Raw genomic sequence first — 23,163 nt, forward strand, 5'->3', positions numbered from 1 at the left:
GTCTCTGAGCACATTGTAAGGCTTGGAACTGGAGCTGATCTGAACTCCAAGTCCTTTCACACTTCCAGGCTGTTCCTATTTTTAGGTGGGATTCTTGTTATGTACTAGCAAATTCAAGTTTAAAGATGATTTGGAGATTTTGCTCAAGAAATCCACTCCCAAATTGAAATTTTTGTGAGAAGGAAATTGATGGGGAAACATACTGCAAAGGTGGTATAATGCTTGATGAAACATTTAGCACAGTTCATCAGGAAGAGATCCTCCTTAGCTTTCTCTATTTCAGCAGCCCAACTTAGGTGGGGAAAGCTGTTTTGCATTTGCTGTTATTGTCAGAACCCCAGTCAATCTGCTTCAGATCAGTTGGAGATCTTCTAGTAGATTTTGATCCACCTTCTACGTACTTCTTCTATATGGTGTTAAAACAAATAAAAGTCCTCTCTTCTTTTTCCTGCCGCAGATGACTATTTTTGCTCTTCTGTTTAAATTTTGGCCACAATTTTGTGAGTTCCGAAGCAATTTGGCTGATGAGAAGATTTTGCCTCTTCTGGAGAAGCGAAGAGAAAAGAAGCTGAGAAAAACAAGAGAAACAGATGGCGTGGTGAGAAAAGCTAAGAAACAAAAGAACATCACCAACTTTAGACAGGCGGGACAGTAAAAACAATTTTGATATGAATCTGACTCAAATTCTGCTGAAGTCAATGGAAGGACATCACTGTCCAGATTTTTTAAAAAATAGTGTTTCTTCCGCTCTGTTTCTCTCCCTCCCCCTCCCATAAATGCTAATCTAATTCATTCATTACGTTTGTTTTCAGCCCTCCTTGGAACCTGAAGCAGGTACAATATTTTAATATAAAGCATACATTGAAATGTTGCTGAAATGTAACATTGGAAGCTAAAGCTTAGTCTAAATGAAAGCAGCTTCTAGTGATGCCAGAAAACCCTGGGCTTTCAAGCATCTCCAGAGAAAAGGTGTTCCATCATTTCAGAGAGTTGCTTCCATATGAACACAGGCCCACTCATCTAAATATACATGTAGTAGCAAAGTAGCTCTGCCACATCTGGAATGCTGGGAGTCCCAGCGGAAGGAGAGGTAGGGGAGGTATCCAGGCAGGGTCTTTAGCAGTAGCCGATAAACACCATACCCATACTGGATGGGAAGGCAGATTAGAATAGGAAATCCACCAGCAGTAGAGATTATTCAAGCTGCAGCCATGGATGGTGCATGTACCCTTCTTGGAATACCCCTGGGCAGCAGGAGGCAACATGCAGATGCTAGTTCTGACCAGGAACCAGGATTAGGGTGGGGGATTAACTTTGGCAGCTTCCTTCAGCCATAATAATAATAATAATAATTTTTTGTACCCCGCCCATCTGGCTGGGTTTCTACAGCCACTCTGGGCGGCTTCCAACAAAGATTAAAAATACATTAAAATGTCACACATTAAAAGCTTCGCTGAACAGGGCTGCCTTCAGATGTCTGCTAAAAGCAGATAGTTGTTGATTTCCTTGACATCTGATGGGAGGGTGTTCCACAGGGCGGGCGCCACTACTGAGAAGGCCCTCTGCCTGGTTCCCTATAGCTTTGCTTCTCGCAGTGAATGAACCGCCAGAAGGCCCTCGGCGCTGGACCTCAGTGTCCGGGCTGAACGATGGGTGTGGAGATGCTCCTTCAGGTATACTGGGCCGAGGCACAAGGACCATCAAATGCTCTCCTCTTCTCCAAAGGTTGTTGAGGGGAGAAAGGAGGCTGAACACCCTCAAGTGATTGCAGAAGGGATGGGAAATAGGTTCAGACAGTGGCAGTGTGCTGTCTCTGAGCCCAATCTTTCCCCATAGTAGTCACCCTGAAGGTGGAGGCTGAGCACCTGAGAAGGAGGAAAGATAAAACCCTCACCCGAAATATAAATTAATGAACATTTGTGTGTTGTCTCTGATCCGTGCTCACATCATGTGAATGTTAATTTGAAGTTCCTTTCCAAGCTCTTGATTCTTTTGTTGGTGGTGTCTCAAGAGTTGCATAAAACGGGTCTCATTTGATTCGTAAGGAAAGAGTTATGGTATCTCACTGAAGGGTAGCAGCCAAAGACACTTCTGCATCTCCTCTAGCTGTCCAGACAGGTGGTACTACTGAGAGGTTGCTCTAACTGGCTTTTGGGAATTTGAAAAAAAAATAATGAAAGTATAAAAGGGTGTAGAGCAAAGCTTTAAAAATCTCATGAAGCATATAAAGTACAGTGCTTTAACTCGCCTTAAACTGAGATTAATCAAGTTTTCTTTTTATTGCTAGGTATCTGGGAAGAGAACTCCCATGTCTGTTAAGATGGGTTCTGTTCTTGAGAGTAAAATGAGTAAAAGTGAGCTTTCATCTACGCCAAGCTTTACTGAATATGGCAAACAGGTGATTGGTGATAAACTATGTAAAGTTGTTCCTTTATGTGTCAATGGGAGGTTGAAGCTGCTGCTGTTACTGGCCCCATATCTGAATTGGTTGCTTGATATTTGTAGAAAGGCTAAAGAGGCGGACATGCCTATTAGTTCTTCAATTTCTAATTGCATTTATCACAGTCCATTACAGATCAGTGACATTGTTTAGAGCGGGTTGCAAGCAGTTTCTGATCCAACTGATTTCATTTGTACAGTACATGGAACTGAAATGAAGCTTGCCCACACGTAACTGCACTTGCTAATATTCTTTCTCCCCCTTGCTACTCGGTAGTTTCTGTCCTTCCTTCCCTCCTTCCACCTTTGTCTTCCACTTTGTCAAAATATAGATTGTAAGCTCTTTCGGGCAAGGATCTTTAGTTATAGCTCTGTTTACACTAACAATGATACCCTAAATATTTTAAAATGCTGGGCATTGCAAAAAGGAGGGGCATTTTTCAGTTTTGAAGGGGCACCATATTTTTCGCTCTATAAGACGCACCTGACCATAAGACGCACCTAGTTTTTGGAGGAGGAAAACAAGGGGGAAAAAATGCTGAATCTCAGAAGCCAGGACAGCAAGAGGCATCGCTGCGCAGTGAAAGCAGCAATCCCTCTTGCTGTTCTGGCTTCTGGGATAGCTGCGCAGCCTGCATTCGCTCCAAAAGACACACAAACATTTCCCCTTACTTTTTAGGTGGGAAAATGTGAGTCTTATAGAGCAAAAAATACGGTACATGTGCAAACAGATGGATAAACCCCAAATGTTTTCACCTTCTTAATTAAAAACACAAACACACACACAAGAATCCAGAACTTCCCCAGAGGCAAAACTAAAGGGAGGGACACCCAGTGCAAGCTGTACCCCTTGAGTGACAGTAATACCAAAACATGTACTTTGTTCTATTGCATATGGTCCTTATGCTTGATGAAGGAGGAGACACAAATAGTCCTTTGAAAATAAGAGATCAAACACAGGATCACTAGTAAGAGTACTTTTTTTCAGATTCCTAAGAAAGCCCAAAATGTGGCCTAGCATATTCCACACATACTGAAATATTTTCAGCTGATAAGCAAAGGGACTGATCCTCCAATAGCTATTAATATGCCATAGCAAGGTATAATGATCATTTATATGGTGGTACTTATCCAATTTAATCTATTAACAATCGGAGAAATCAGAGCTGTAGAAATGACTTCTGATTTCTCCGTTATTATTGTTATTTATTTAACAAGATTTATATACCACTTAATCAAAATTTCTAAGCAGTTTACATAATATGAGACTGAAGTGGGAATGATAGTTCAATGTCAAATCCAAATTGACATATTTTAATGAAAAATTACAGGTTTGGGCCCAGGGTATGTAGGGAATTTGCCTTTCCAACATATTTTGCTTAGGCACGCTTTCTAGAGCCCCCTGTCTTGTATTTTCTTCCTTGTCACATTCACAGTAGCTGCAGAAGGAAGGTTTGTATTTTCACCTCTTAGAGAGACTTAGATCTGAGTCAAAATATGCAAGCCCTCACAGGACTTCTCGTAGGTGAGCCCCACTGAAATGAACGACGCTGGTTCTCATGTATTTCACTGGGGATTGCTCAAGAGAACTGCCTGGTGGAATTGTAGGTTCAATAGGCATGTGAGATACATCTATATGGGACCGTCTATTGCTTGAGTTTCAGCTCCTTATCTCCAAAGTGGGAATTTGGAGAACATACAGCACCATATGGGACAGCTCCATGTCAGTGTTCCATCTGACTGCATCTACAAAGTGCAGCCTGCTGTGGTTTTCTTACTTACCCCATTGTGTAAAATAAATCAGGAGAGATCCAATACTGTACAGGCTGAAATTGTGGTTGGGGAATATGCATGAATCTCAAAGATATGCCTTGCTGGTCACAGGTGGTTATTAGAGAGCTGCAATAGAGAAATGGGTTGTCTGTTTTGCCTGTGGTGCTACAGCATGATAAACCTTTTTAGAGCTTCATTAAAAACAAAACAAAACCTGTTTTGAGTCCAAAAACATTAACATTATCTTACACAGCAAAACAAAGGTCCACTAAACCATTGTGCCACAATTAATTTCTTGGTGTTGTTGTTTTTTAAAATGTAGGTTTCTTGGTCTTATTCAAAGTACCTAGAAGCTCTCCAGCAGGAAAGAGTTCTTCTGAAAATCCAAGATGACCTGGATAAAAAATCAATAGCGTCATCAGCGTATACAGGTCAGTTTTTCATCAGGTTCTGTTGTTAGAGAGAGGTTGCTGTGGATCTAGTTATGACTCATTTTCTCACTTAAATGTATGAAACAGCTGCATATGCACAGTCACTTCTATGGAATACTTTTCATGGAGCTTCTTGGGCAGAGCAGGGTGGTTGTTGGTGGTAGCAGTAAGATTTCATGGTGGAGCAACTGCATGACTCTCAAAGATATGCCTTGCTGGTCACAGGTGGTTATTAAGAGCTGCAATAGAGGTTTTGGTTCTCCTTTTTGCCTATAGTGCTACAGCATTTTAATCTCTTTTACAGCTTCATTGAAAACAAAAAAACAACAACTGTGTTTTGCTTGCAAAAGCATTGACACTATCTTACACAGCATAACAAAGACTTGTTGTAGCTTAGCAGGAGAAGGAAGGAAGCTTCCCTTCCCTTTTTGTTTTCGGAAGCTTTTTGGTTTTCCCAACCCACATTGTAGCCAGTGGGAGGGAATTAACTACACCAGTTCTGGGGTTGTCAAAGTTTAGGGTCCCTTTGGGAGTGTGGGGGGGATGAGAGTTCTTAGAAGCCTGAGAACAGTCATCTGACCTTAACATGCTTCTGAAGTGCTTGATCTCCATTTTCTCAAGAGAAATAGCTTGGGCATAGGGAAATGTGTGTTTCCCCCTCTTTCCTGGAGAGTTGTGGGAGGGGGCCAGAACATAGTAATGCAGAGACAAAGCAGGAAGACAGGCAGAATACGATTGTAATGCAGGAGAAGGGCAGAGGGAGAGGGGCCACTGGGTGGGGGAACTGGTTGCTATTGGTGGTTTGCTCCCCCTTTTTCCTTTATGGGCCAGCCTCTCCTAGTCAGTTGTATAATCCATTCCTGCATATAACTGAGACAAGGAGAATTTCCATCCAAGGACTGCTTGTACAAGAGAGGGTCAAGATGTAGCATACATCGTGCAAGAAAGTACAGCTGTTGTTCTGGTACTGTACCCAAGTACAGTCTAGTACTCCCAGCTTACACCCACCCACCCAATTTGTAATTTTGTCCCACAGATCATGACAACAGTTGCCTTAGATGTATTCTGCTGGGCTAGCTATAAAACATAGCAGCATTTCTCAACGCTGCATTGCTTGAAACGTTATGTGCTTTTCCTGCAGTTTTCGGATTTTCTTTCTTTCTTTCTTTCTTTCTTTCTTTCTTTGGCATTCAGAGCTCTCAAACCTCCTCACGCCGAAGAGCGATCCGTCAGAAAAACCCATGATCACAACAACTTACAGCTCTGCTTTTGTGAAACAACGTCCATTAAATCCCAAAGACGGTGAAAGTAAGTTTCAAGGGGGGTGGGGTCATAATTCTCCTGTTTGAACTGTGTGATATCATCAGATGCTCAGTAAACTGTGTTTTGCTAATGCTACTTTAAACAAACTGAAATGCTGTTGATGCTCTTAGGTGATACTCAAGCCAGAGGTGTCATCTGGAGGGCCTCAGACTTGGGAAGGCTGTTGTAGGAAGTAAATATATATCTCAAATGTTGTAGCTGTTCTGCATGCTTCATGGACCAATACCTTGCTTATCCTTTTGGTGTTTCATTAAGTTACCTTTGTCTTGTTGCATACGTGACTTGCCCAAATTATGGGAAGGGCCACAGTTTAGTGGTAGAGCAGCTGGTTTGCATGCAGAACATCCTAGGTTCAATCTCTGACATCTTGCTGGGGCTGTGAGAGACCCTCTGTCCAAAACCATGGAGAGCTTCTACACAGTGCTGAGCTTGATGGAGCAATAGCCTGGTGCAGACTTAAGTTGTTTTTGCAGACTGGCAATGAAAGCCCAGGTACTGCTCCAGCCTGTCCACCAACACTTTCTGTGCCTCCATCTGTCTCGCCAGAGTGGTGCATGTTCTAGTTATTTCTCGCTTGGACTACTGCAATGCGCTCTATGTGGGGCTACCTTTGAAGGTGACCCGGAAACTACAACTAATCCAGAATGTGACAGCTAGACTGGTGACGGCTGCCGAGACCACATAACACTGGTCTTGAAAGACCTACATTGGCTCCCAGTACATTTCCAAGCACAATTCAAGGTGTTAGTGCTAACCTTTAAAGCCCTAAACAGCCTCGGTCCAGAAGGAGTGTCTCCACCCCCATCGTTCTACCCGTACACTGAGGTCCAGCACAAAGGGCCTTCTAGCGATTCCCTCACTGTGAGAAACCAAGTTACAGGGAACCAGGCAGAGGGCCTTTTCGGTAGTGGCACCCGCCCTGTGGAACGCCCTCCCACCAGATGTCAAAGAGAAAAACAACTACCAGACTTTTAGAAGACATCTGAAGGCAGCCCTGTTTAGGGAAGCTTTTAATGTTTGACGGACTATTGTATTTTAATATTTTGTTGGAATCTGCCCAGAGTGGCTGGGGAAACCCAGCCAGATGGGCGGGGTATAAATAAGAAAATTATTATTATTATTATTATTATTATTATTATTATTATTATTAGTGCTGCTCTGACTTCATACTCTTGCCATTCTGCCTGCCCTGTGGAGAAGCTGCTCCTGCTGTGCTTGCCAAAGTCCACTTACACATGAAACACTGGCATTGATGATTTAATCTGTCTTATTGCAGAACTTCCCATCTGCACAGTGGTGTTGTGCCAACACAGCAGGGTTCCTGTTCACAAATAGTAGTATTTTCACACTCTGAGGGTGTTACCCAGCCCAAAGTTAAGCTTTTGGTCTCAGTTGGGTGTACTTAGGCATGCACTTAACATTTCCACTGATTTCGTTTACCCTTTGGGCTGCATCCCTGTGAAATCCCACCTGCAAGTAAACCCCACTGAGCAGAATAGGACAATCCCAAATAGACATGCATTGCAATAGGCTGTAAGACTGCAATATTGTGCACATTAACTGGGGAGAAAGTCAAATGGAATTCAGTGGGGCTTTCTTGAGAGTGAACACATGTTGAATCAGATTGCTTTCTCTGCTACAATGCATATTCTTCTATACAATCCTCAAGCCCCCTTGGTTCAGTGTAGACTGCCATCCTACAAATGTTTACTTAAGTCAGTTTGTTTATTTATTTATTTTAAAGTGGTACTTATTCTAAGTAATCACACATAGGATCAAGCTGCTGCAGAAAATCAGTTTTCTTCCACCAGAGAGACCGTTTTTGGGAGGTGTTATTTTTCTCTGTGATAAAGATGGCAATCAGCAATTTATAATGTCTTTCACCATATCGGTGCACAATAAACATTAAAACATGCAAACTCATTCCAGTTTGAGTAGAGATATTTCTAAGCTCTACAATTCAAATAAGATCATCTCTATAGTACTGAGTTGTGAATTATCTAAATTGGGGGACCTGTGACCCTCCATATGTTTTGCTTGACTGGAGTTCCCATCACCCCTGACCACTGACCAATGCTGGCTGGGGCTGATGGGATTTAGAATCCAGCAGCTTTGAGTTGGCCATAGATTCCCCAGCCCTGCTAAAGTGCAAAAAGTGTGATGTAACTTTTCAAGGCCAATATGTGATGTTATTGCAGGATTAGGAAATAAAGCTCAGTGGTAGAGGGCGTTTTCCCAGGGTCTCACATTCAGTCCCTGCCACCGGTATTTGATGGAGAGAATGCACTTCTTAGCAGTAGCATGAAAGGAATCAAAATAGGTATTTAATTTTTCTGCCTAGAGTTTTTTTAATCACAAGTGCATAAGCTCCTAAAATTATTTGCTACTTTTCTTCCTTACAGGTTTGACTTGTCACCTTTTATTTCACGTTGTATTAATGCGCTGGTTTGTTTCCCTCTGCCCAGGGAATCCAAAACTTTAAGTGTGGAATGTGATGAAGACATGAAGACATGATGGATTTCCTGCTACTCTGGGAGCAGTCCAGTGCAGAAATAAACTATTGTGGGCAATTTGCTTGTACCCCGGTTCCTTCAGTGGCAAGGGGGGCACTGGCCTTATTTATTGTGCTATTATGTACTACAGTCTCCCCCCCTTTGGGGTGGAGATTTTGTCCATCAACACAACAGTATGAAGTATGTATAAGGGAATGGCTATAGTTCAACAGATGCTTTGCATGGAAAAGTTCCTTGATTAGATCCCTGGTATTTCCAGGTAGGGAAATGCTCATTGCTAGTCAGTGTAGACAATACTAAATTATATGGACTAACAGCCTTGGTTAAAGATAGCTATCCATGCTCAAGTTCCCTTTGAAATATAAATCTTGGTGCATCTCAGAGCCAAAGGGGGAGGGATCCAGATGGCTTGTGAGTCTGCTGATGGTTGGGAATGATATTAGCAAGAGGGTCTGTTAGTACCATTCTTATTCTGATTATCAAGATGCAAGGAAAATCAAGGCACTTACCATTGCTTTTTGGCATGCTGGAGTATCAGTAGAAAGAGCTACTGAGCTACAGAGGCCGTTGCTCAGCATATGCTAGAAATATATGAAAAACCCACTATGTGAAGATCCCTGAGGGACTGTAATTCCCTGTAAGGTCTGTGCCGGTGTTTATCATATTGTTTTTAAAGTTACAGCCTATTCTTTCTATAGGTTACAGGTGATGTGAGGTGGGGTGGGAGGACCCACAGATACTAGATACATAGCTGTCAACTTTCAGATTTGAAAATAAGGGATCAGCAGCCTCACCTGTCCCAGGGACAGTCTATGGGATATCTAACAATCCGGGATAGCAGAGGGGAAGTAGCGGGAAACAGCGCTGGAATAAGGGAATTTCCCGCAAAAGAAGGGAAGGTTGACAGCTATGATTAGATATTCCTTCCCTTTTCACCATTCACCATTCCAGTTAAATGATGGAATAATTTTAGTACTGATAATTTGGTTCAGATCCATCTCTTGGCAGACTGCTTCCTTAGGCATGTGATAAACAACTGCAATCAGGATCATTTCCTTTCTCAGTAGAAATTACAGTAGCAATGGGTCAACATCATATATTAAAGAGCCTTCTAGGTAGCTTCTGTTTTTTATTTTTACAATAAAAAGTACAATCTAAAATTATCTACACACCCAACATTTGGTTTACCCATGTCCAAATGTCCACCAGTTCATTCTTCCATGTTGTCTACTGTATTCTGAAGAACTTAATAACTAAAGACCCTGCTGTATATCTTAATTGGTAGCTCTGTCATACTAGGTGGACTTGTATGAAGGATATTATCCAGATACATGTCAGAGTGGATAAAATGTCATATGAATGCTATCCAGCCTTTCAGAATTATATCCACCCATTCAGTTAAATGACTTGTTTCCCTTGTGGTCTTGATGGAGGTGGTGTAACTGGATGTCTTATTTGCCTGTCATAAAGGAGCTGGAATTGCTTTGGTGCATAGGTAGAATTTTGCACAACTGGCTGAAATTCATTCATTCTTTTATCAACATTAAGTCTTCCATAATACTTCACAAATTGGTGTTGATGTTCATATATCCAGCTAACAGTTGGGCCAAGTTATGACCCAGCCAAGTTAAACACTTTTGAATACAATTGATTTTAATGAGAAAGTTTATCATGACCTCAAGTCTCTTCCCTGCAAATCAATTGAACTTAAAAAAGTGTTCTACTTCTGATCGTGCCCCATATGTTTTGTTCCCAACTGGCTATTTAAAATAAAAAACAGCATTATTGCACCTAAAGACTAACAGATTTATTGAGTGGTAATGTTTGGTACAGAGGAACATTGGAAGCTGCATTATACTGAGTCTGGCCACTGGTCCAAGTAGTTCAGAATTACTGTATTTTTTGCTTCATAGGACGAACTTTTTCCCTCTTAAAAACTAAGGGCGAAAGTGTGTGCGTCCTATGGAGCAAATGCAGGGGGGAGGCTTTTCCCCAGGAGGGAGAAGGGACTGACGTGGCCAGTCAGTCCCTTCTCCCTCCTCATAGAAAAGCCCGCAGGAGCCGCACACTCCTTAAAGCGTACGCGGCTCTTGTGGGCTTTTGTGGGAGGTGGGGGAATTGCCATAGCCGGGAGAGGCTGCGCAAGGCTAAAGAAGAAGCCAAGGCAGCGAGCGGGATGGATCGCCCTCGCTGCCTTGGCTTCTTTAGCCTCGCTGGAGAGGTTTAGCTCCCAGCTGGAGAGGTTGCGCAGCTATGGCAGAAGCCCAGACAGGCAGCGGGATGGATCCCGCTGGCTGTCTTGGCTTCTTTGCTCTTTGGGGCTGGGGGGGGGGGAGAATAATATTTTTTTCTTGATTTCCCCCTCTAAAAACTAGGTGCGTCTTGTGGTCCAGTGCGTCCTATAGAGCGAAAAATACGGTACCTACACTGACAGGCAGCAGCTGTCTAGGGTTTCAGATGGGATTCTCTTCCACCCCTGCCTGGAGACGCCAGGGATTGAACCTGGGGTCTTTTGCATGCAAAGCAGATTCTTTACCACTGAGCTACCAGCCCCTCCTTGGACAATCCATTCTTCCCCCTGCAGCCCTTTGCGCCTCCCCAAATCTGCTTCAGAAGACTGGGGGCCCCGTGGTGCAGTTTCCGATGGGTGCACAGCTGCAGGGGGTACCGCTGAAACTTCCCTCTTACTCTGCACTGATTTCACTCTGCACTAATTCCAGAGATCAGTGGACGGACACCATCTGATATCACTCTTTGTGACTATTTAAAGAAATGGTTTTATGTTAATGGCATGAAATATTACTATTACCTAGTTGTATCTTTGATGTGTTTTGATGCATTGGTTTTTTAAAAAAGTGTTTGCAGGAGCAGAGGTGGATGTCGAGAGGAATCAAACGTTTGGTAATCAGTTCTTTCTTATTAAATGTTCTTAATGCGTTGCACTTTGCTGACATTTCTCTCAATGATACCTGATGCTAGGCCATTCTACTAATCTAAGTTGTCTGTTTACCTAAGCAGTTTCTACAAGCAGCTCTTAAATTGCTATATGCATTTCCTAAAATTTTGCACTATCTTTAATGTGCATTTGAATGAACAATGATTCTTTCCCCTTTAGATCCAGTATTAGCAATATCTTCACTTCATCCTTTCCATGACTTTGTTAGTGGGGTAAGATTACATGTGGGATACACACAGTACATTTAAGTAACTGGGCACTTCTATCATAGCTCCTCTTAATCACCTTTTAAAATTTTTAATTAAATTTAATTATTTTATTTTGACAAAGTAATAATCATAAATAAATAAGAATAAAAATGTGCACCCGGCGACTGAGACCATTCCATTGTACTATCCAACCTCCCAAAATTTCAACACCTCTTGACCATTAGAATTTTATATTAACAGAAAGCTAACAAGCTAGCATGTGTCTTGTTTGGTGTTTACACTGTTTATTAGAATAAATTCTTTTTGTCATATCTGGTACAGTGGTGCCTTGCAAGACGAAAAGAATTCGTTCCGCAAGTCTTTTCGTCTTGCGATGTTTTTCGTCTTGCGAAGCACGGTCCGTCGTAACTGCGCCTCTTCAAGCGGCTTTAAGAAAAAAGCGCAAGACGTTTTCGTCTTGCGAAGCAAGCCCATAGGGAAATTCGTCTAGCGAAGCAACGCAAAACCGAAAAACCCTTTCGTCTAGCGAGTTTTTCGTCTAGCGAGTTTTTCGTCTTGCGGGGCACCACTGTACTTTCAAACATGGTGGGAGAGGGAGGCAAAAAGCCTGCTTCCCCCCTTCCTCCCATGACTGCCTCTTGAGGTAGCTCAGTCATATCCAAAGCTATATAGGCTGCCATGACACCTCCTTGGGACCCTCTGCCCCCAGACAGGAGTGGTTTTTGGGTGTCCAAGGTAAATTATTAACAGGGAAGCCAACAGGGCATCCAGCTAAGAGTTTAGTGCATGACCAGGGAGAAATAAGGATCCTAACCTAATGTAATCTTCAAGTAATATATTGGGGTGTGGGAATAAACATTGCTCTTTATCCCTTTGTTAAAAAAAGCTGGGTAGAAATTCAGAAATGTTTTTAAAACTCATGCTTTGTTCTTGTCATTTCACTGTTAAACTCCACCATTCATTCTTCACTATGCTTGGTAGAAGAACACAAAGCTTCTTCTATCACATGTGGGCTCGTGAGGTAATCTTTAAATTCTTGGATTAGACGTATCAAGCAATCAACAAAACAGCAGGCCAAACCATTTGCCCAGTTCCTAGGCCATCTCAACTGGGCATCTTCCCAGAAGAGCTAAAAGATCTGCTCCATACAGATCTTTATCACATTGGCTCATCCTTGCTGCACATTTGGGAAATTTCTGAGGCACTGGAAAGGCATGGCACTTTCCCTTTACATTTATACTATCAACGCTATCTAGGAGTCCTCCCTTCAAATGGAAAAACTGACTCACAAAGTACACTCATCCAGAGATTTGGCCAACCCAGATCCTTTTTAAATGCAAAATGGCACCCTTTCATTTATTCTGTAAATGGAGAACCTTCTGTTAGGCAGGCCTAAATCATTCTAGTCTGATCTTATGTAAAAACATACCACAGTAGTATGCTTTGAAGCTTACACACCTGGCAAACCTTGTATTTTCTAACCCTATAAACACTTTTTAAAGCTGTTCTCATTCACTCTCCTTTTATAATGTTGTTAAAATGGGGAGGGGGAGGGACAACCCCCATTATTAATAAAAACATATATTTGAGGAAAACTGGGATAGATCAGGGAGCACACAGCCCTCAAATAATTAAACTGAGTGAAAGTAAAAACTTCATTAAGCAATCGGCTGTTGCTGCCAGAGCAGGATGCAGAGGTTGAGAAGGAGGCTGGAGAGTGCTTTCTACGTGGAAAAAGAGGGGAGGGGACTAGACAAGGGCCCCATACTGGATCAGTACAGCATAAGAGTGCTGAGCCTCCGAGGCAGGGATGGTATACCTGGGGCCCTCCAGATGTTGGACTCCTCTAATCTCTGGCTGTTGGCCATGCTAGCTGGGGCTGATGAGAGCTGTAGTTTAACAATTGAAGGGCCAAAAGTTTACCATCTTTCCTCTAAAAGCTGTTCTGGCTGGAGCTGATGGGAGTTGTAGCTCAAAACATCTGGTGGGCATCAGGTTGGCATTGGCTAATCTAAGAAGATGAACAGCATTTGTTTTTCTGGTGCCCTGTGTAAAAGTGAAAAACACATCATGCCAAGCCAGTCTCCCACTCCCAGTTGACCAAATTTGGGGGTGGTTGGGAAGAGTTGTTACACCCACAACTCAGTGGGGCTCAGTGAGTGGTCATGGGGACACCAGGTGATATAGCATTTAATAGTAACAGCAGCAGCAGCAACGATCCACCTAATTTCTGTGATTGTTAAGTTGTTTAAAACTGTTTTTAATATTGTGTTTCACTTGATGCAACCTGCCCCTTCACCTTAGGGTGAAGCTTAGGGGATGATAATCATAATCGGTGCTTTTTTTTCTGGGGGTCCTCAAGGGTACACAGTACCAGCACCTTCCCCCCCCCCCAAATGTTAAAAATGTGGCACTTACTGTAACAATTTCATGGTGAGTACCAGCACCATTTTTCTTTAAAAAGCAATAATAATAATAATAATAATAATAATAATAATAATAATAATAATAATTTTGTTTTAAAACCATATAAACATAGCCCAAAAGAGTGTGACCTAAAATAATGATGGCAAGCAACTTACATGTTTCTTGAGCACTCATCATGAATTTATTGCCATGGTAAATTAACCCCAAACAGGTCCATTAAGTTGAACAAGTCAATGTAAACATCGGATATGAAGAAATGCAGGCTTCTTCTTGTTTGCCAAACTACTAAGATCATCTCTTTCTCTAGGTTCTTAGGAACTGTGGTGCTTTACCCCTATTTTAAAAAAGTGCTGGCACTGGAAATTGGTGCTCACGCCACCTTCACAAATCTTTTTCAAGCCGGTGATTAAAAGTCCAACTTAACAATAGCTAATGCTTTCAATGGCTGTGGCAATTGTTGGTAACCTTCAACACATTGATTTGTCTCCAGTTGGCCCCAAAGTTACAAAAGCTGTTCCTGCATTTCTTGTTTGTATCTATCGTCATACGATTACCCCAAAATTAAAGCATGCAGTACTTGAAACGACTTCAAAGGCTAAGCTTGCCCTTCTACTAGCTCAGCCTTTTTATTGGTTCATGTTTTCCATTTGGCTTCAACATCTTGTTCTTGCCGATGCCTTTCTAGAATTTCATTTATATATATTACAGCTCGGGTTGGTGAGACAAGCTAATTAATACCGGGATGGGAGGCTATGAATTGTAGCAATTGCATACCTTCTGCTTGGGGGTGGGAATTGGAGGCCGCCACAATTTTTTCCATTATGTATACATAGCGTACCATGCTGAACATGGCCAAATGTGCATTGCGAAAATGTGCACCAAATTCATTTAATCAAAATACGTTTAAGTGGGATTGTTTACGCTGCTATCTATTGCCAGTTCTGTTAATCACTAAGCTCAAACATGTCAACGCAGAAGAAACATGAGATCCCCTATTTCTTAATTAGATTCTTTTCTAACGAAACAATAAAGTAGAAACAGGCCATTTTGCAATGAAAACACTGATGCCAAGTATAGTCTAAGCTTTAAAAAGCTTGATTCACTGGAGGTTTGTAAATTGGAACCTTGTCTAGATTTAGATAAGAGTTATCTAAATCTTAAAACCGAACCATGGCACCAGGGATGCTTTCAGACTGTCTCACTTTTGCACATCCAGGTACATGCTGTATGCACAATAAGAGTGCATCTTCATAATCTACCACAAAGTGGGCAGCCTGCAATAAATGGGAACAGCTAAATAGTGCTTTTGCGCAATTGCTTCCAAGAAAAAAGGGGGGGAGGAAGAAAATGAACTTTATGCGGTTAAAAAATAAGAGGATAACAACCATGTGATGGCCATATCGTATAACCTCTGCACAAATGTTGTGTAAACAAATCAGGAGGTTTGCGCAATATACTATTAGTTTAGAAGTGACCCAAAAATGTTGTGGATATAGCACACAAGTTTAGTAATAGAAACATTTAACTGGTATCACTGGAAAATAAGAAGAATCACACAAATGTGAGATGGCAGATTTGTAGTGTGCTGTTACTAGAAGAATTGTATTACTGCATAATATTTGTGGTGTTGAATCAACAAAGCTTAACAGGTATGTCTCGAACTTTGATACAATGTTGATAATTTTATTTAATGGCCACTTTAACATCCCAGATTCATAATGGCGGTATACTGTCTTGGGCCTGGCATCTGTTGGTCCTAAGGCAAGAGTTGGCTTCAGACAGTAAGAAGAAGAAATCTGATTTTGATTGTGACACATTCACAGCTAGATTTATATTTTCAATTTAATATGAAGCAGTGGCTCTTATAACAAACATGATGGAAGAGTTGCTAGCCCAAGACTTTCTGGGTCAGTGTGTGTGACACTTACCCAGAAGGCTGGGGGTTGGAATAGATGAGCCCGGGGAATCCCTTCCAACGCCGTAATTCTACGAGTCTGTGATTATTATTATTATTCATTTCATTTCTATGCCTTATAAAAAAATAAATCTCAACCTGGTTTACAACACATTAAAACATCAAATAAAACAACCCAGAACAAAACATTACGGAAGGAAGTCAAATACTATATAAACACGCAGAATCAGACTGCGGCAGGAGAGACCTCCGCGCGTTCCGCGCCCTATTAAATTTGACCCGAGCGCCTTCCCGTAGCCGTCGATCGCAACGCGCGTGCGCAGGCGGGAGCTGCGGTTCGGAAGGTGAACGAGGAAGGACAGCGCAGGATACTTGCGTGTGCGAGGAGGACCTTGCGGTTCCAGAGCTTTCTGTGAGACGTGAGTGCTTTGCAGGGGGTTGGTTGGTGGGCCCGCCCGTGCCTGTTCCCTCAGCCCTTCCCCTTCCCTCCTCCTCCCGCGCGTTCCAGAGAGCGGCGCGTTCCTGGTGCGACCGTTGGGCCGTTGGTGGGGGGGGGGGCGGGGGACTCGGTTGGCTTGGATTCTGAGGAGGGGAAGGGACGAAGAAGCGCCCGAGGGGGAGGCCTGGGCCTTGGTCCTTGGCTCCCCTGCGGCCAGGCCTGTCTTCTCTCTCCTCGGCCTTGTTTCCCTGGGAGTCCCGTCGCAATGGCGCTTGTGAGGGCAGCTGCACCAACCCCGCCCGCCACCGGGCAAGGAAGCTGCCCCTGGCCCGGACAGGAGTTGTTCGCCGCCCTCCCACTTCCTTGCAAAGGACGTCCTGGAGTCGCGTCAGTGGTGAACTGCTCGAAATTGGGCTCCTCAGGGGCACGGAAGGCGAGCTGCTTGGCTACCAGACGCCCAGGCGGGGCGGAGCCTCTGAAGGCCTTCGGGGACTTTTAATAGTTTCCCGCGTGAGCAGTCGCGCGCACACTTGAGCTTAGGGGGCCCAAGGCGAGAAATCGGCTCCTCGTCGCTTTTGTTCCCCTCTCCATACATATGTGCAGCATGTGTGTGCATGGAGAGACAATGTTACATTTTTAAAAGCAAAGAGGAGGCCTTCATGGTGTGTGTGTGTGTGTGTGTGTGTATGTATGTTTGACACCCTCACAATTCTGTAGCCTAGGAAAATGCTGAAAGCTGTAGGAGTAAATTCTTAGTCATCGTCTGCTGGAACATGGGCACTTGCGGTCGCAAATCCCTTAAACAAAATTATGAATGGATAAGAATTGTGTTGAGCTGTGCTGGTTCTCAAAAGCATGAAACTAAACTTTGAGGAGCTAACTTGTAGTTTGTCGGGGCCCTCCATTTTTTAAGGCTTGTGCATAAAACTGAGTATATATATAAAAATTGTCCATACAGTGTGGTAGATAGGGTTGGGAGACTTGACTTTAGTTCTACCCTGAGCCACAAAGTTTACTGGGTGACCTTGGGCCCAGTCTTTTTAAGTTAGTTCAACTTATTTCCTAGAGTGAATATTGAGGATAAAGAGGAGTGGGACTATGTACACCACATTGAATGAAACAGGAAGAGCAGGTGTTAAAATTGTACTTAAGAGCCTGCTGGATCAGGCCTATTTCAGTATCCCATTCTCAGTGTCACCAACATGATGCCTATGAGAAGCACTCTCATCCTGCAGTTTCCTGAGAGCCCTTACCTCTATGAACTTCCCTAATCCTCATTTAAATCCATCCAAGTTGATGGCCATCACTACCTCCTGTGGGAGCGAATTCCACAGTTTTACTGTGTGCTGTGTGAAGTACTTCCCTTTATCTGCCCTGAATCCTCCATTCAGCCTCATTGAATATCCATGATTTTTTGTGTTATGAGAGAGAGAAACCTTTCTCCACTGTTTTCATTAGTCATACCACCTCTCGTGCACATTTTCTCTAAACTAAAAAGCCACCAAGGCTGCAACTGTTTCTCACCTTTGAGAGCTCAGGTTGATGCTATCCAGACTTGGTTATTAGTCAGTTTTTCTATTATTATTAGGCCTAGAACTTCATCCCTCATCACTACTATATGCCTCAGTTCCTCATACTTCCTTCCTGCAAAAGTTACCTGAGGAACAGAGATCTGCCTTATATCTTCTGCTGTGAAGACATTCCACTTCTCTGCACTCTCATCTTTTAGCATACCTTTGGCTCAGTTGTCATCCAAGGTACCAACTGCCTCTCTAGCCACCCTTCTGCTACAATCATATTTAAGTAATTTTAACTTAAAATGTTGAAGTGGTTTGACCTTGATTCTGCCTTTCAACTTCCTTTTTACCGCACCTCTCATTTTTGGGAAGTTTCCTTTGCTGAAGTCTGATGTGGCCATGTTGGATTTTCTTGGCCATATCTATGTATATTTAATTTAATGGTACTATGGCCACTGCTCCCAATTGGTTAGACAACAGTTACATCTGGCACCAGGTCCTGGGTGCCACTTAAGATGAAGTCAAGGATTGGTCAGTTCCATGACCAACTCTTCTAGGGCACAATTGTGTAATGTAATTATATGATCATGTGATAGTTAGGATGCAGTTATATGTGAGGGCATCGGATACATCAGATCTATTCCTCTGATGTCAGAAGTTGGAGTTTGCCTCCCAGCCACCTTTGGCTCTTTCAAAGTCCTGGCCCAACTATTGTCAAAGCTGTGACGTCAGAAGAGCTAAAAATGGGGCATTCCAGCAAGTGGCTTCAATCTACAGCCCAGCGAGAAACTTAGAGATGCTTTTGAGTGTGACTAAATCTCTCCCTCTGCTTTCCCTACCACTGTTTTTAATGGGAGTGGAAACTTAAGCGTAAAAGGAAAAAAGTTAAAACAGAAAGTGGACCATTCTCCCACCCTGCCAGCATAAGCCTGGCAGGGCATAGGGGAAAGGTTTTCAATGGTTTTTCCATTGAAAAATGTTTTGTTGGCACCATTGTTATCAAATGCAAAGACCTGCAGATGATCCAGCTTGATATCTCTGGCATGGAGGAGTCTTTAAACGTAGCTAGCTTCATGGAGGTAAGCTGATCTGTAGTAGCTGAAAGAACTTGGCAAAAACCTGATCGTGTTTTACATGGGTTCTTGTTGGAGGCTGGGTTGGTGCTCAGTTCCCAAAGACCAATGGGGCATGTCTAAGATCTTTCAACCATTGAGAATCTTATTTATTGGGCAAAGATGTGTGGATAAAAATAAGTAAATATTATGTGAATTGGAGGTGTTGGAAGAGGTTTTGTTTGCTTACTTAAATGTAGAGCTCATCAGGTTCCATATTTACGGATATGGCCCACTGGATAGTTTTGTATCTGATTGGCTGAAGCCAAACTCACCTGTAGTCTGTCATTGGCTAAGCTGCTGTGATGCTATGAAATGTTTGCAAACATTCCTTTCATCTACTCAGAGGAAAGCTATTATCAGTGGAATATTGATCCACTGTGAAACATGAGTGAGTCAAGTAGAAAAGTCAAGACTGGCAAAGGAAACTTGCATGGGCCCCAAAAGTAGGAGAGGAAAGAGCTCTTTGTTAGCATCCAAGACATTAGGTTTACATTATTCAGAGTTGGCAGCTCTGAGGTGTGACTGCATTTTCTATGCACCTGCTCCTCGTGTTGGTGCGTCACTCCTAGCAGTGTTAGAAACTGCTTACACGGCTCGTGGAACCTGGGTTAAAGGTGCGAAAACAATGGCTAATCACCCTTCCCCTCAATGCAACAGCACTTTCTATTTATTTTTTCATAGAGAATTTATTTGGGCTTTTTTGTAATTTGTGGTGTTTGGAGGGTTATAACCAGCCACAGCAAAACAAGTCATACAGAGGTTAACAGTGAGACTTAAGTTTAGACATGTATAGGACAGTAACATAGTGTGGGGATTTGAACCCAGCTCTCCCAGGTCCTGGTCCTACAGACAATCTACTACACACACTTGCTCTCACTGGGTTGAAACTCTATTTTTCAGTTTGCAAAGCCACAGTTTTTGTGATAGATGGAGCTACCAGTGAGGGACATTTTCTCCATTCGTGCTCATGTAAAACACTTCCCTGTAAATGGTACAGGAGCACTCATGCAAATCTTTAAAAAGTAGGTGATGCTCCACTCTTTCAAGACCATTAGTTTCTTTGTTGGTTTGCCCCCATCCCAAATTACCATTGCAGCTGTAGTATATGAACTGAGTGTGGATGAGAGGAAGTCTGTGGGGAATGTTTGCACTTAAAAAGAAAAAAAGAGATAACCGTTCCATATTGATAACTAGGATTTACTGGCATCACTTGCACTTAAAAGTTCATACAAATGGACCCCACTTCCGTTTCTAAAAGATTCTAATTTATAGAATTTGCACCAATTTATCTGTTTTTCTGTGACCAGAGGCAAAACAGCTGGATCTCTCCTGCTGCTTCCCCCCCCCCCCAAATTGCTTATCTGTTTGTTTGCAAACCACAACCTTTTAGCACATCAAAAGGCTTCCTGGGGTCAGGCAGAAAGGGAAAACTGATGCTGTGGTTCTCCTGCACAGCCGGTCACAAACTATGTGACTGGAAATCTAAACTTGGTCACTAGGTGGTGCTCCTGTGTCACAGAAAACAGCTGGCGAGCGGTTAATTTCGAGTGCTGCTCTCAGGTGTTATGTTTCCATATGACACAGCATGTACAATATTGTAAGAAAATGTGTCCAGAATTAGGATACTGAAGGCACCTTTAGCAACAGAGCATAAAATACAGTCATACCTTGGAAGTCAAACGGAATCTGTTCTGGAAGTCTGTTCGACTTCCAAAATGTTTGGAAACCAAAGCGTTGGTTCTGATTGACTCCAGGAAGCTCCTGTGGTCAATTGGAAGCTGTGGAAGCCCCGTCAGACGTTCAGCTTCCAAAAATAGTTCACAAACCGGAACAGTCACTTCCGGGATTGCAGCGTTTGGGAGCCAAAATGTTCAAGAACTAAGCTGTTTGAAAACCAAGGTATGTGTAATGTCTTTGGGGGGTGGAACCAGATGCAAAATGATGGTTAAACAGGGCAGACACGGTAACTTTTTGTCCTCTATGAACCATAACTGGGATAGCTTGTATATAGCCAGCTCCATCAGGCCTCCTCCCTCAACTATCATTTGGAAGCAGCCATTCTATTAGTGGGAGAGATGGGAAGCAGAGCACTCCCATAAGCTCTGCTGTGATTGGCCAGCTCTGTTAGGCTGCCTCTCTCAACTGATACTTATGTGGGAAGGCACTCCATCAGACTGCCTCTGGGGGAGAGATAGGAAGCGCAGTTTGTTCCATTAGTTTGGTCAAAAGCTTAGCTCCATCAGGCATCTCCTATCCGAATGGAGCCTAGTGGTCACTATAACAACAAATGTTTAATAATTGCTGCCTGAGTTTGAGTTCCTTTTGTCACTGTCCCTTTCCCCTTGTATATTGTGTTTTTTTACATTGCAAGCCTGTGGGCATGGACTGTCTTATTTTAACTGACTGTATGTAAGCCACTCTGGGAGTCTTTTTGGCTGAAAAGGGTTATAAATCCTATAAATAAATAAAAAAGGCTGCTTAATCGCCCTTGGTCTTCCCCCTGTCCCACACACCCATTTCTTCCTATTGTGTGGGCAAATGATGCCTTGCATCCAAAAGTGTAAGGCTAAAATTAAGTCTACAAGTAAGACATATTATTGAAGTGATAAAGGTTGTAGAGCTTCTATGCATGCCTCATTAGATATTTATTGAAAATCTAAGAAACAGGAATTTCTGAGTAATTTGGGGAGCTATATAAGTGACCTCCTTGCCTATGAAGCTTGGCTCAGCTGCATAGGGTTTAGAGATTTGAATAACCACATCTTTGTAGCTGATTCTTTTCACTGTTGGTCGTAGAGATGCTTTTGTGACAGCGCACCCTTGCTAAATTTTCTTTGATTTGCCTTTTTTAGGAGAAAACATCACCATGTCTGCTGCTTTGCTGCCCAAGCCCCAGATGAGAGGCCTCCTGGCCAGTCGTCTAAGAAAACACATTGTAGTGGCTTTCCTTTTTTCGATAGGATGTGCAGCTGGATACAAGGTCAGACTGTGGTACATTAAGAAGTCAGTTTGTGAGTTAGTTCTTTAATTAAGACTGTCTTAGTGAGAGGATGCAACTTTTTCCAGTAATAACTTGCGGTCTTATCTCTTTCTCTTTAGTTTGGTGTGGCTGAACCAAGGAAAAGAGCATATGCTGAGTTCTATAAAAACTATGATGCCATGAAGGAGTTTGAGGCCATGAGAAAAGCTGGGGTGTTTGAAAGTGCACCACCCAAATGATCATGAGTAGGTATCTGAAAACTTTCCGTTGTCTAACCTTGGCAGAAGAATATTACTTTTTGACTAGGTATGGTGGATGTTTTGTCTTAGCTCTGTATCCACCAGACCCATCTTATGTACTTATTATCAATTGATAGCCCTGCAATGTTCTAGTTTTTAGCTTCAGTGTTTGATTGCATCTCTACTAAAAACTTACGCATCTGAACCTATTTATTTATAGAAACATTTATATATTGTCTTTTCAGTCCCCATGAGGGGGCCTGCTATCTTCCCCTGTCGCTTGGCCTAGCCCCCTTACTTTTTTAAATATTTGACCTCTTTTTATGGAATACCTATGCTGTATTGCTGCTTTTGCCTTTTTACCCACTTTTCAAAACCTGTTTTATTCAAAGCCCCCTAGTGGTAGAACTGTTAACCATGCCTGCAGTGAGGTGTTTATCTGCATATGTGTATTACGTGTTTGTCTCTGTTCACATTGGTTTGTCCAACTTGGTCTGTAAACTCCTATATCTATTACACAATCTTGGTTTTCATGGGGCGTAAATATATAGGTGAAAGCATCCTGTTGCTCATTTTAGACAAAACCCTTTGCATAAGTGGTCTTGAGATTAAAAACAGATTCATTTAATAACTTGTTGTTTCTTCCTTTTCAGACTCTCCTCTCTGGATATCTGACAACTGAACATCACTGTTTCACTGAACTATTCCTTATGATCCACTTTGGTGTTGATCATGCTGTAACATTGATCATTAAATTAAGTACTTCAGTTAAGCGATGTTTGGACTTTTTTCAAACTGGATAGCGAGGAGGTAGTAATATCTGTAACAGAATGCTTAAGTACTATTGTTCCCCCCCCCCTTATGTACTGTTGTTGAGGTACTAGCTG

General features: G+C 42.6%; 3 protein-coding genes across 6 annotated transcripts in view; 2 read left to right on the forward strand and 1 right to left on the reverse strand.

The window, feature by feature from the left end:
• RGS22 (regulator of G protein signaling 22) overlaps window positions 1-8,536 on the forward strand; it is an 80,543-nt gene extending 72,007 nt beyond the window's left edge. The window contains exons 24-28 of the mRNA XM_083517219.1: window positions 458-598; window positions 2,288-2,398; window positions 4,535-4,643; window positions 5,838-5,951; window positions 8,432-8,536. Of these exons, the coding sequence (XP_083373345.1) occupies window positions 458-598; window positions 2,288-2,398; window positions 4,535-4,643; window positions 5,838-5,951; window positions 8,432-8,448 (492 nt within the window). The 3' untranslated portion in view covers window positions 8,449-8,536. The remainder of the gene's footprint in view (window positions 1-457; window positions 599-2,287; window positions 2,399-4,534; window positions 4,644-5,837; window positions 5,952-8,431) is intronic.
• The window catches only part of VPS13B (vacuolar protein sorting 13 homolog B), an 883,035-nt gene that overhangs the window by 463,295 nt on the left and 396,577 nt on the right, over window positions 1-23,163 (reverse strand). The window lies entirely within an intron of this gene.
• On the forward strand, window positions 16,280-23,048 carry COX6C (cytochrome c oxidase subunit 6C). Of its 3 annotated transcripts, XM_083517517.1 has the most exons (5): window positions 16,288-16,405; window positions 18,014-18,182; window positions 21,910-22,037; window positions 22,157-22,282; window positions 22,930-23,048. In XM_083517517.1, the coding sequence occupies exons 3-4, from the start codon at window positions 21,924-21,926 to the stop codon at window positions 22,274-22,276; spliced, it is 234 nt and encodes a 77-aa protein (XP_083373643.1). In that variant the 5' UTR covers window positions 16,288-16,405; window positions 18,014-18,182; window positions 21,910-21,923; the 3' UTR covers window positions 22,277-22,282; window positions 22,930-23,048. The 3 variants fall into 3 exon arrangements, with proteins under 3 accessions (XP_083373642.1, XP_083373644.1, XP_083373643.1); XM_083517516.1 differs by lacking the exon at window positions 18,014-18,182 and having other exon boundaries at window positions 16,280-16,405; XM_083517518.1 differs by lacking the exon at window positions 18,014-18,182 and having other exon boundaries at window positions 16,285-16,398.

Source organism: Podarcis liolepis (genome assembly GCF_965112155.1).
Source record: "Podarcis liolepis genome assembly, chromosome: 8".
In the NCBI taxonomy this organism is placed as follows: Eukaryota; Metazoa; Chordata; class Lepidosauria; order Squamata; family Lacertidae; genus Podarcis; species Podarcis liolepis.

Bases quoted from the DNA above. Each gene is read 5' to 3' on its own strand.
- COX6C (XM_083517516.1), top strand. From the start codon at position 21,924: ATGTCTGCTGCTTTGCTGCCCAAGCCCCAGATGAGAGGCCTCCTGGCC. The intron at 22,038-22,156 runs GTCAGACTGTGG...CTTTCTCTTTAG, and splicing joins GATGTGCAGCTGGATACAAG to TTTGGTGTGGCTGAACCAAG.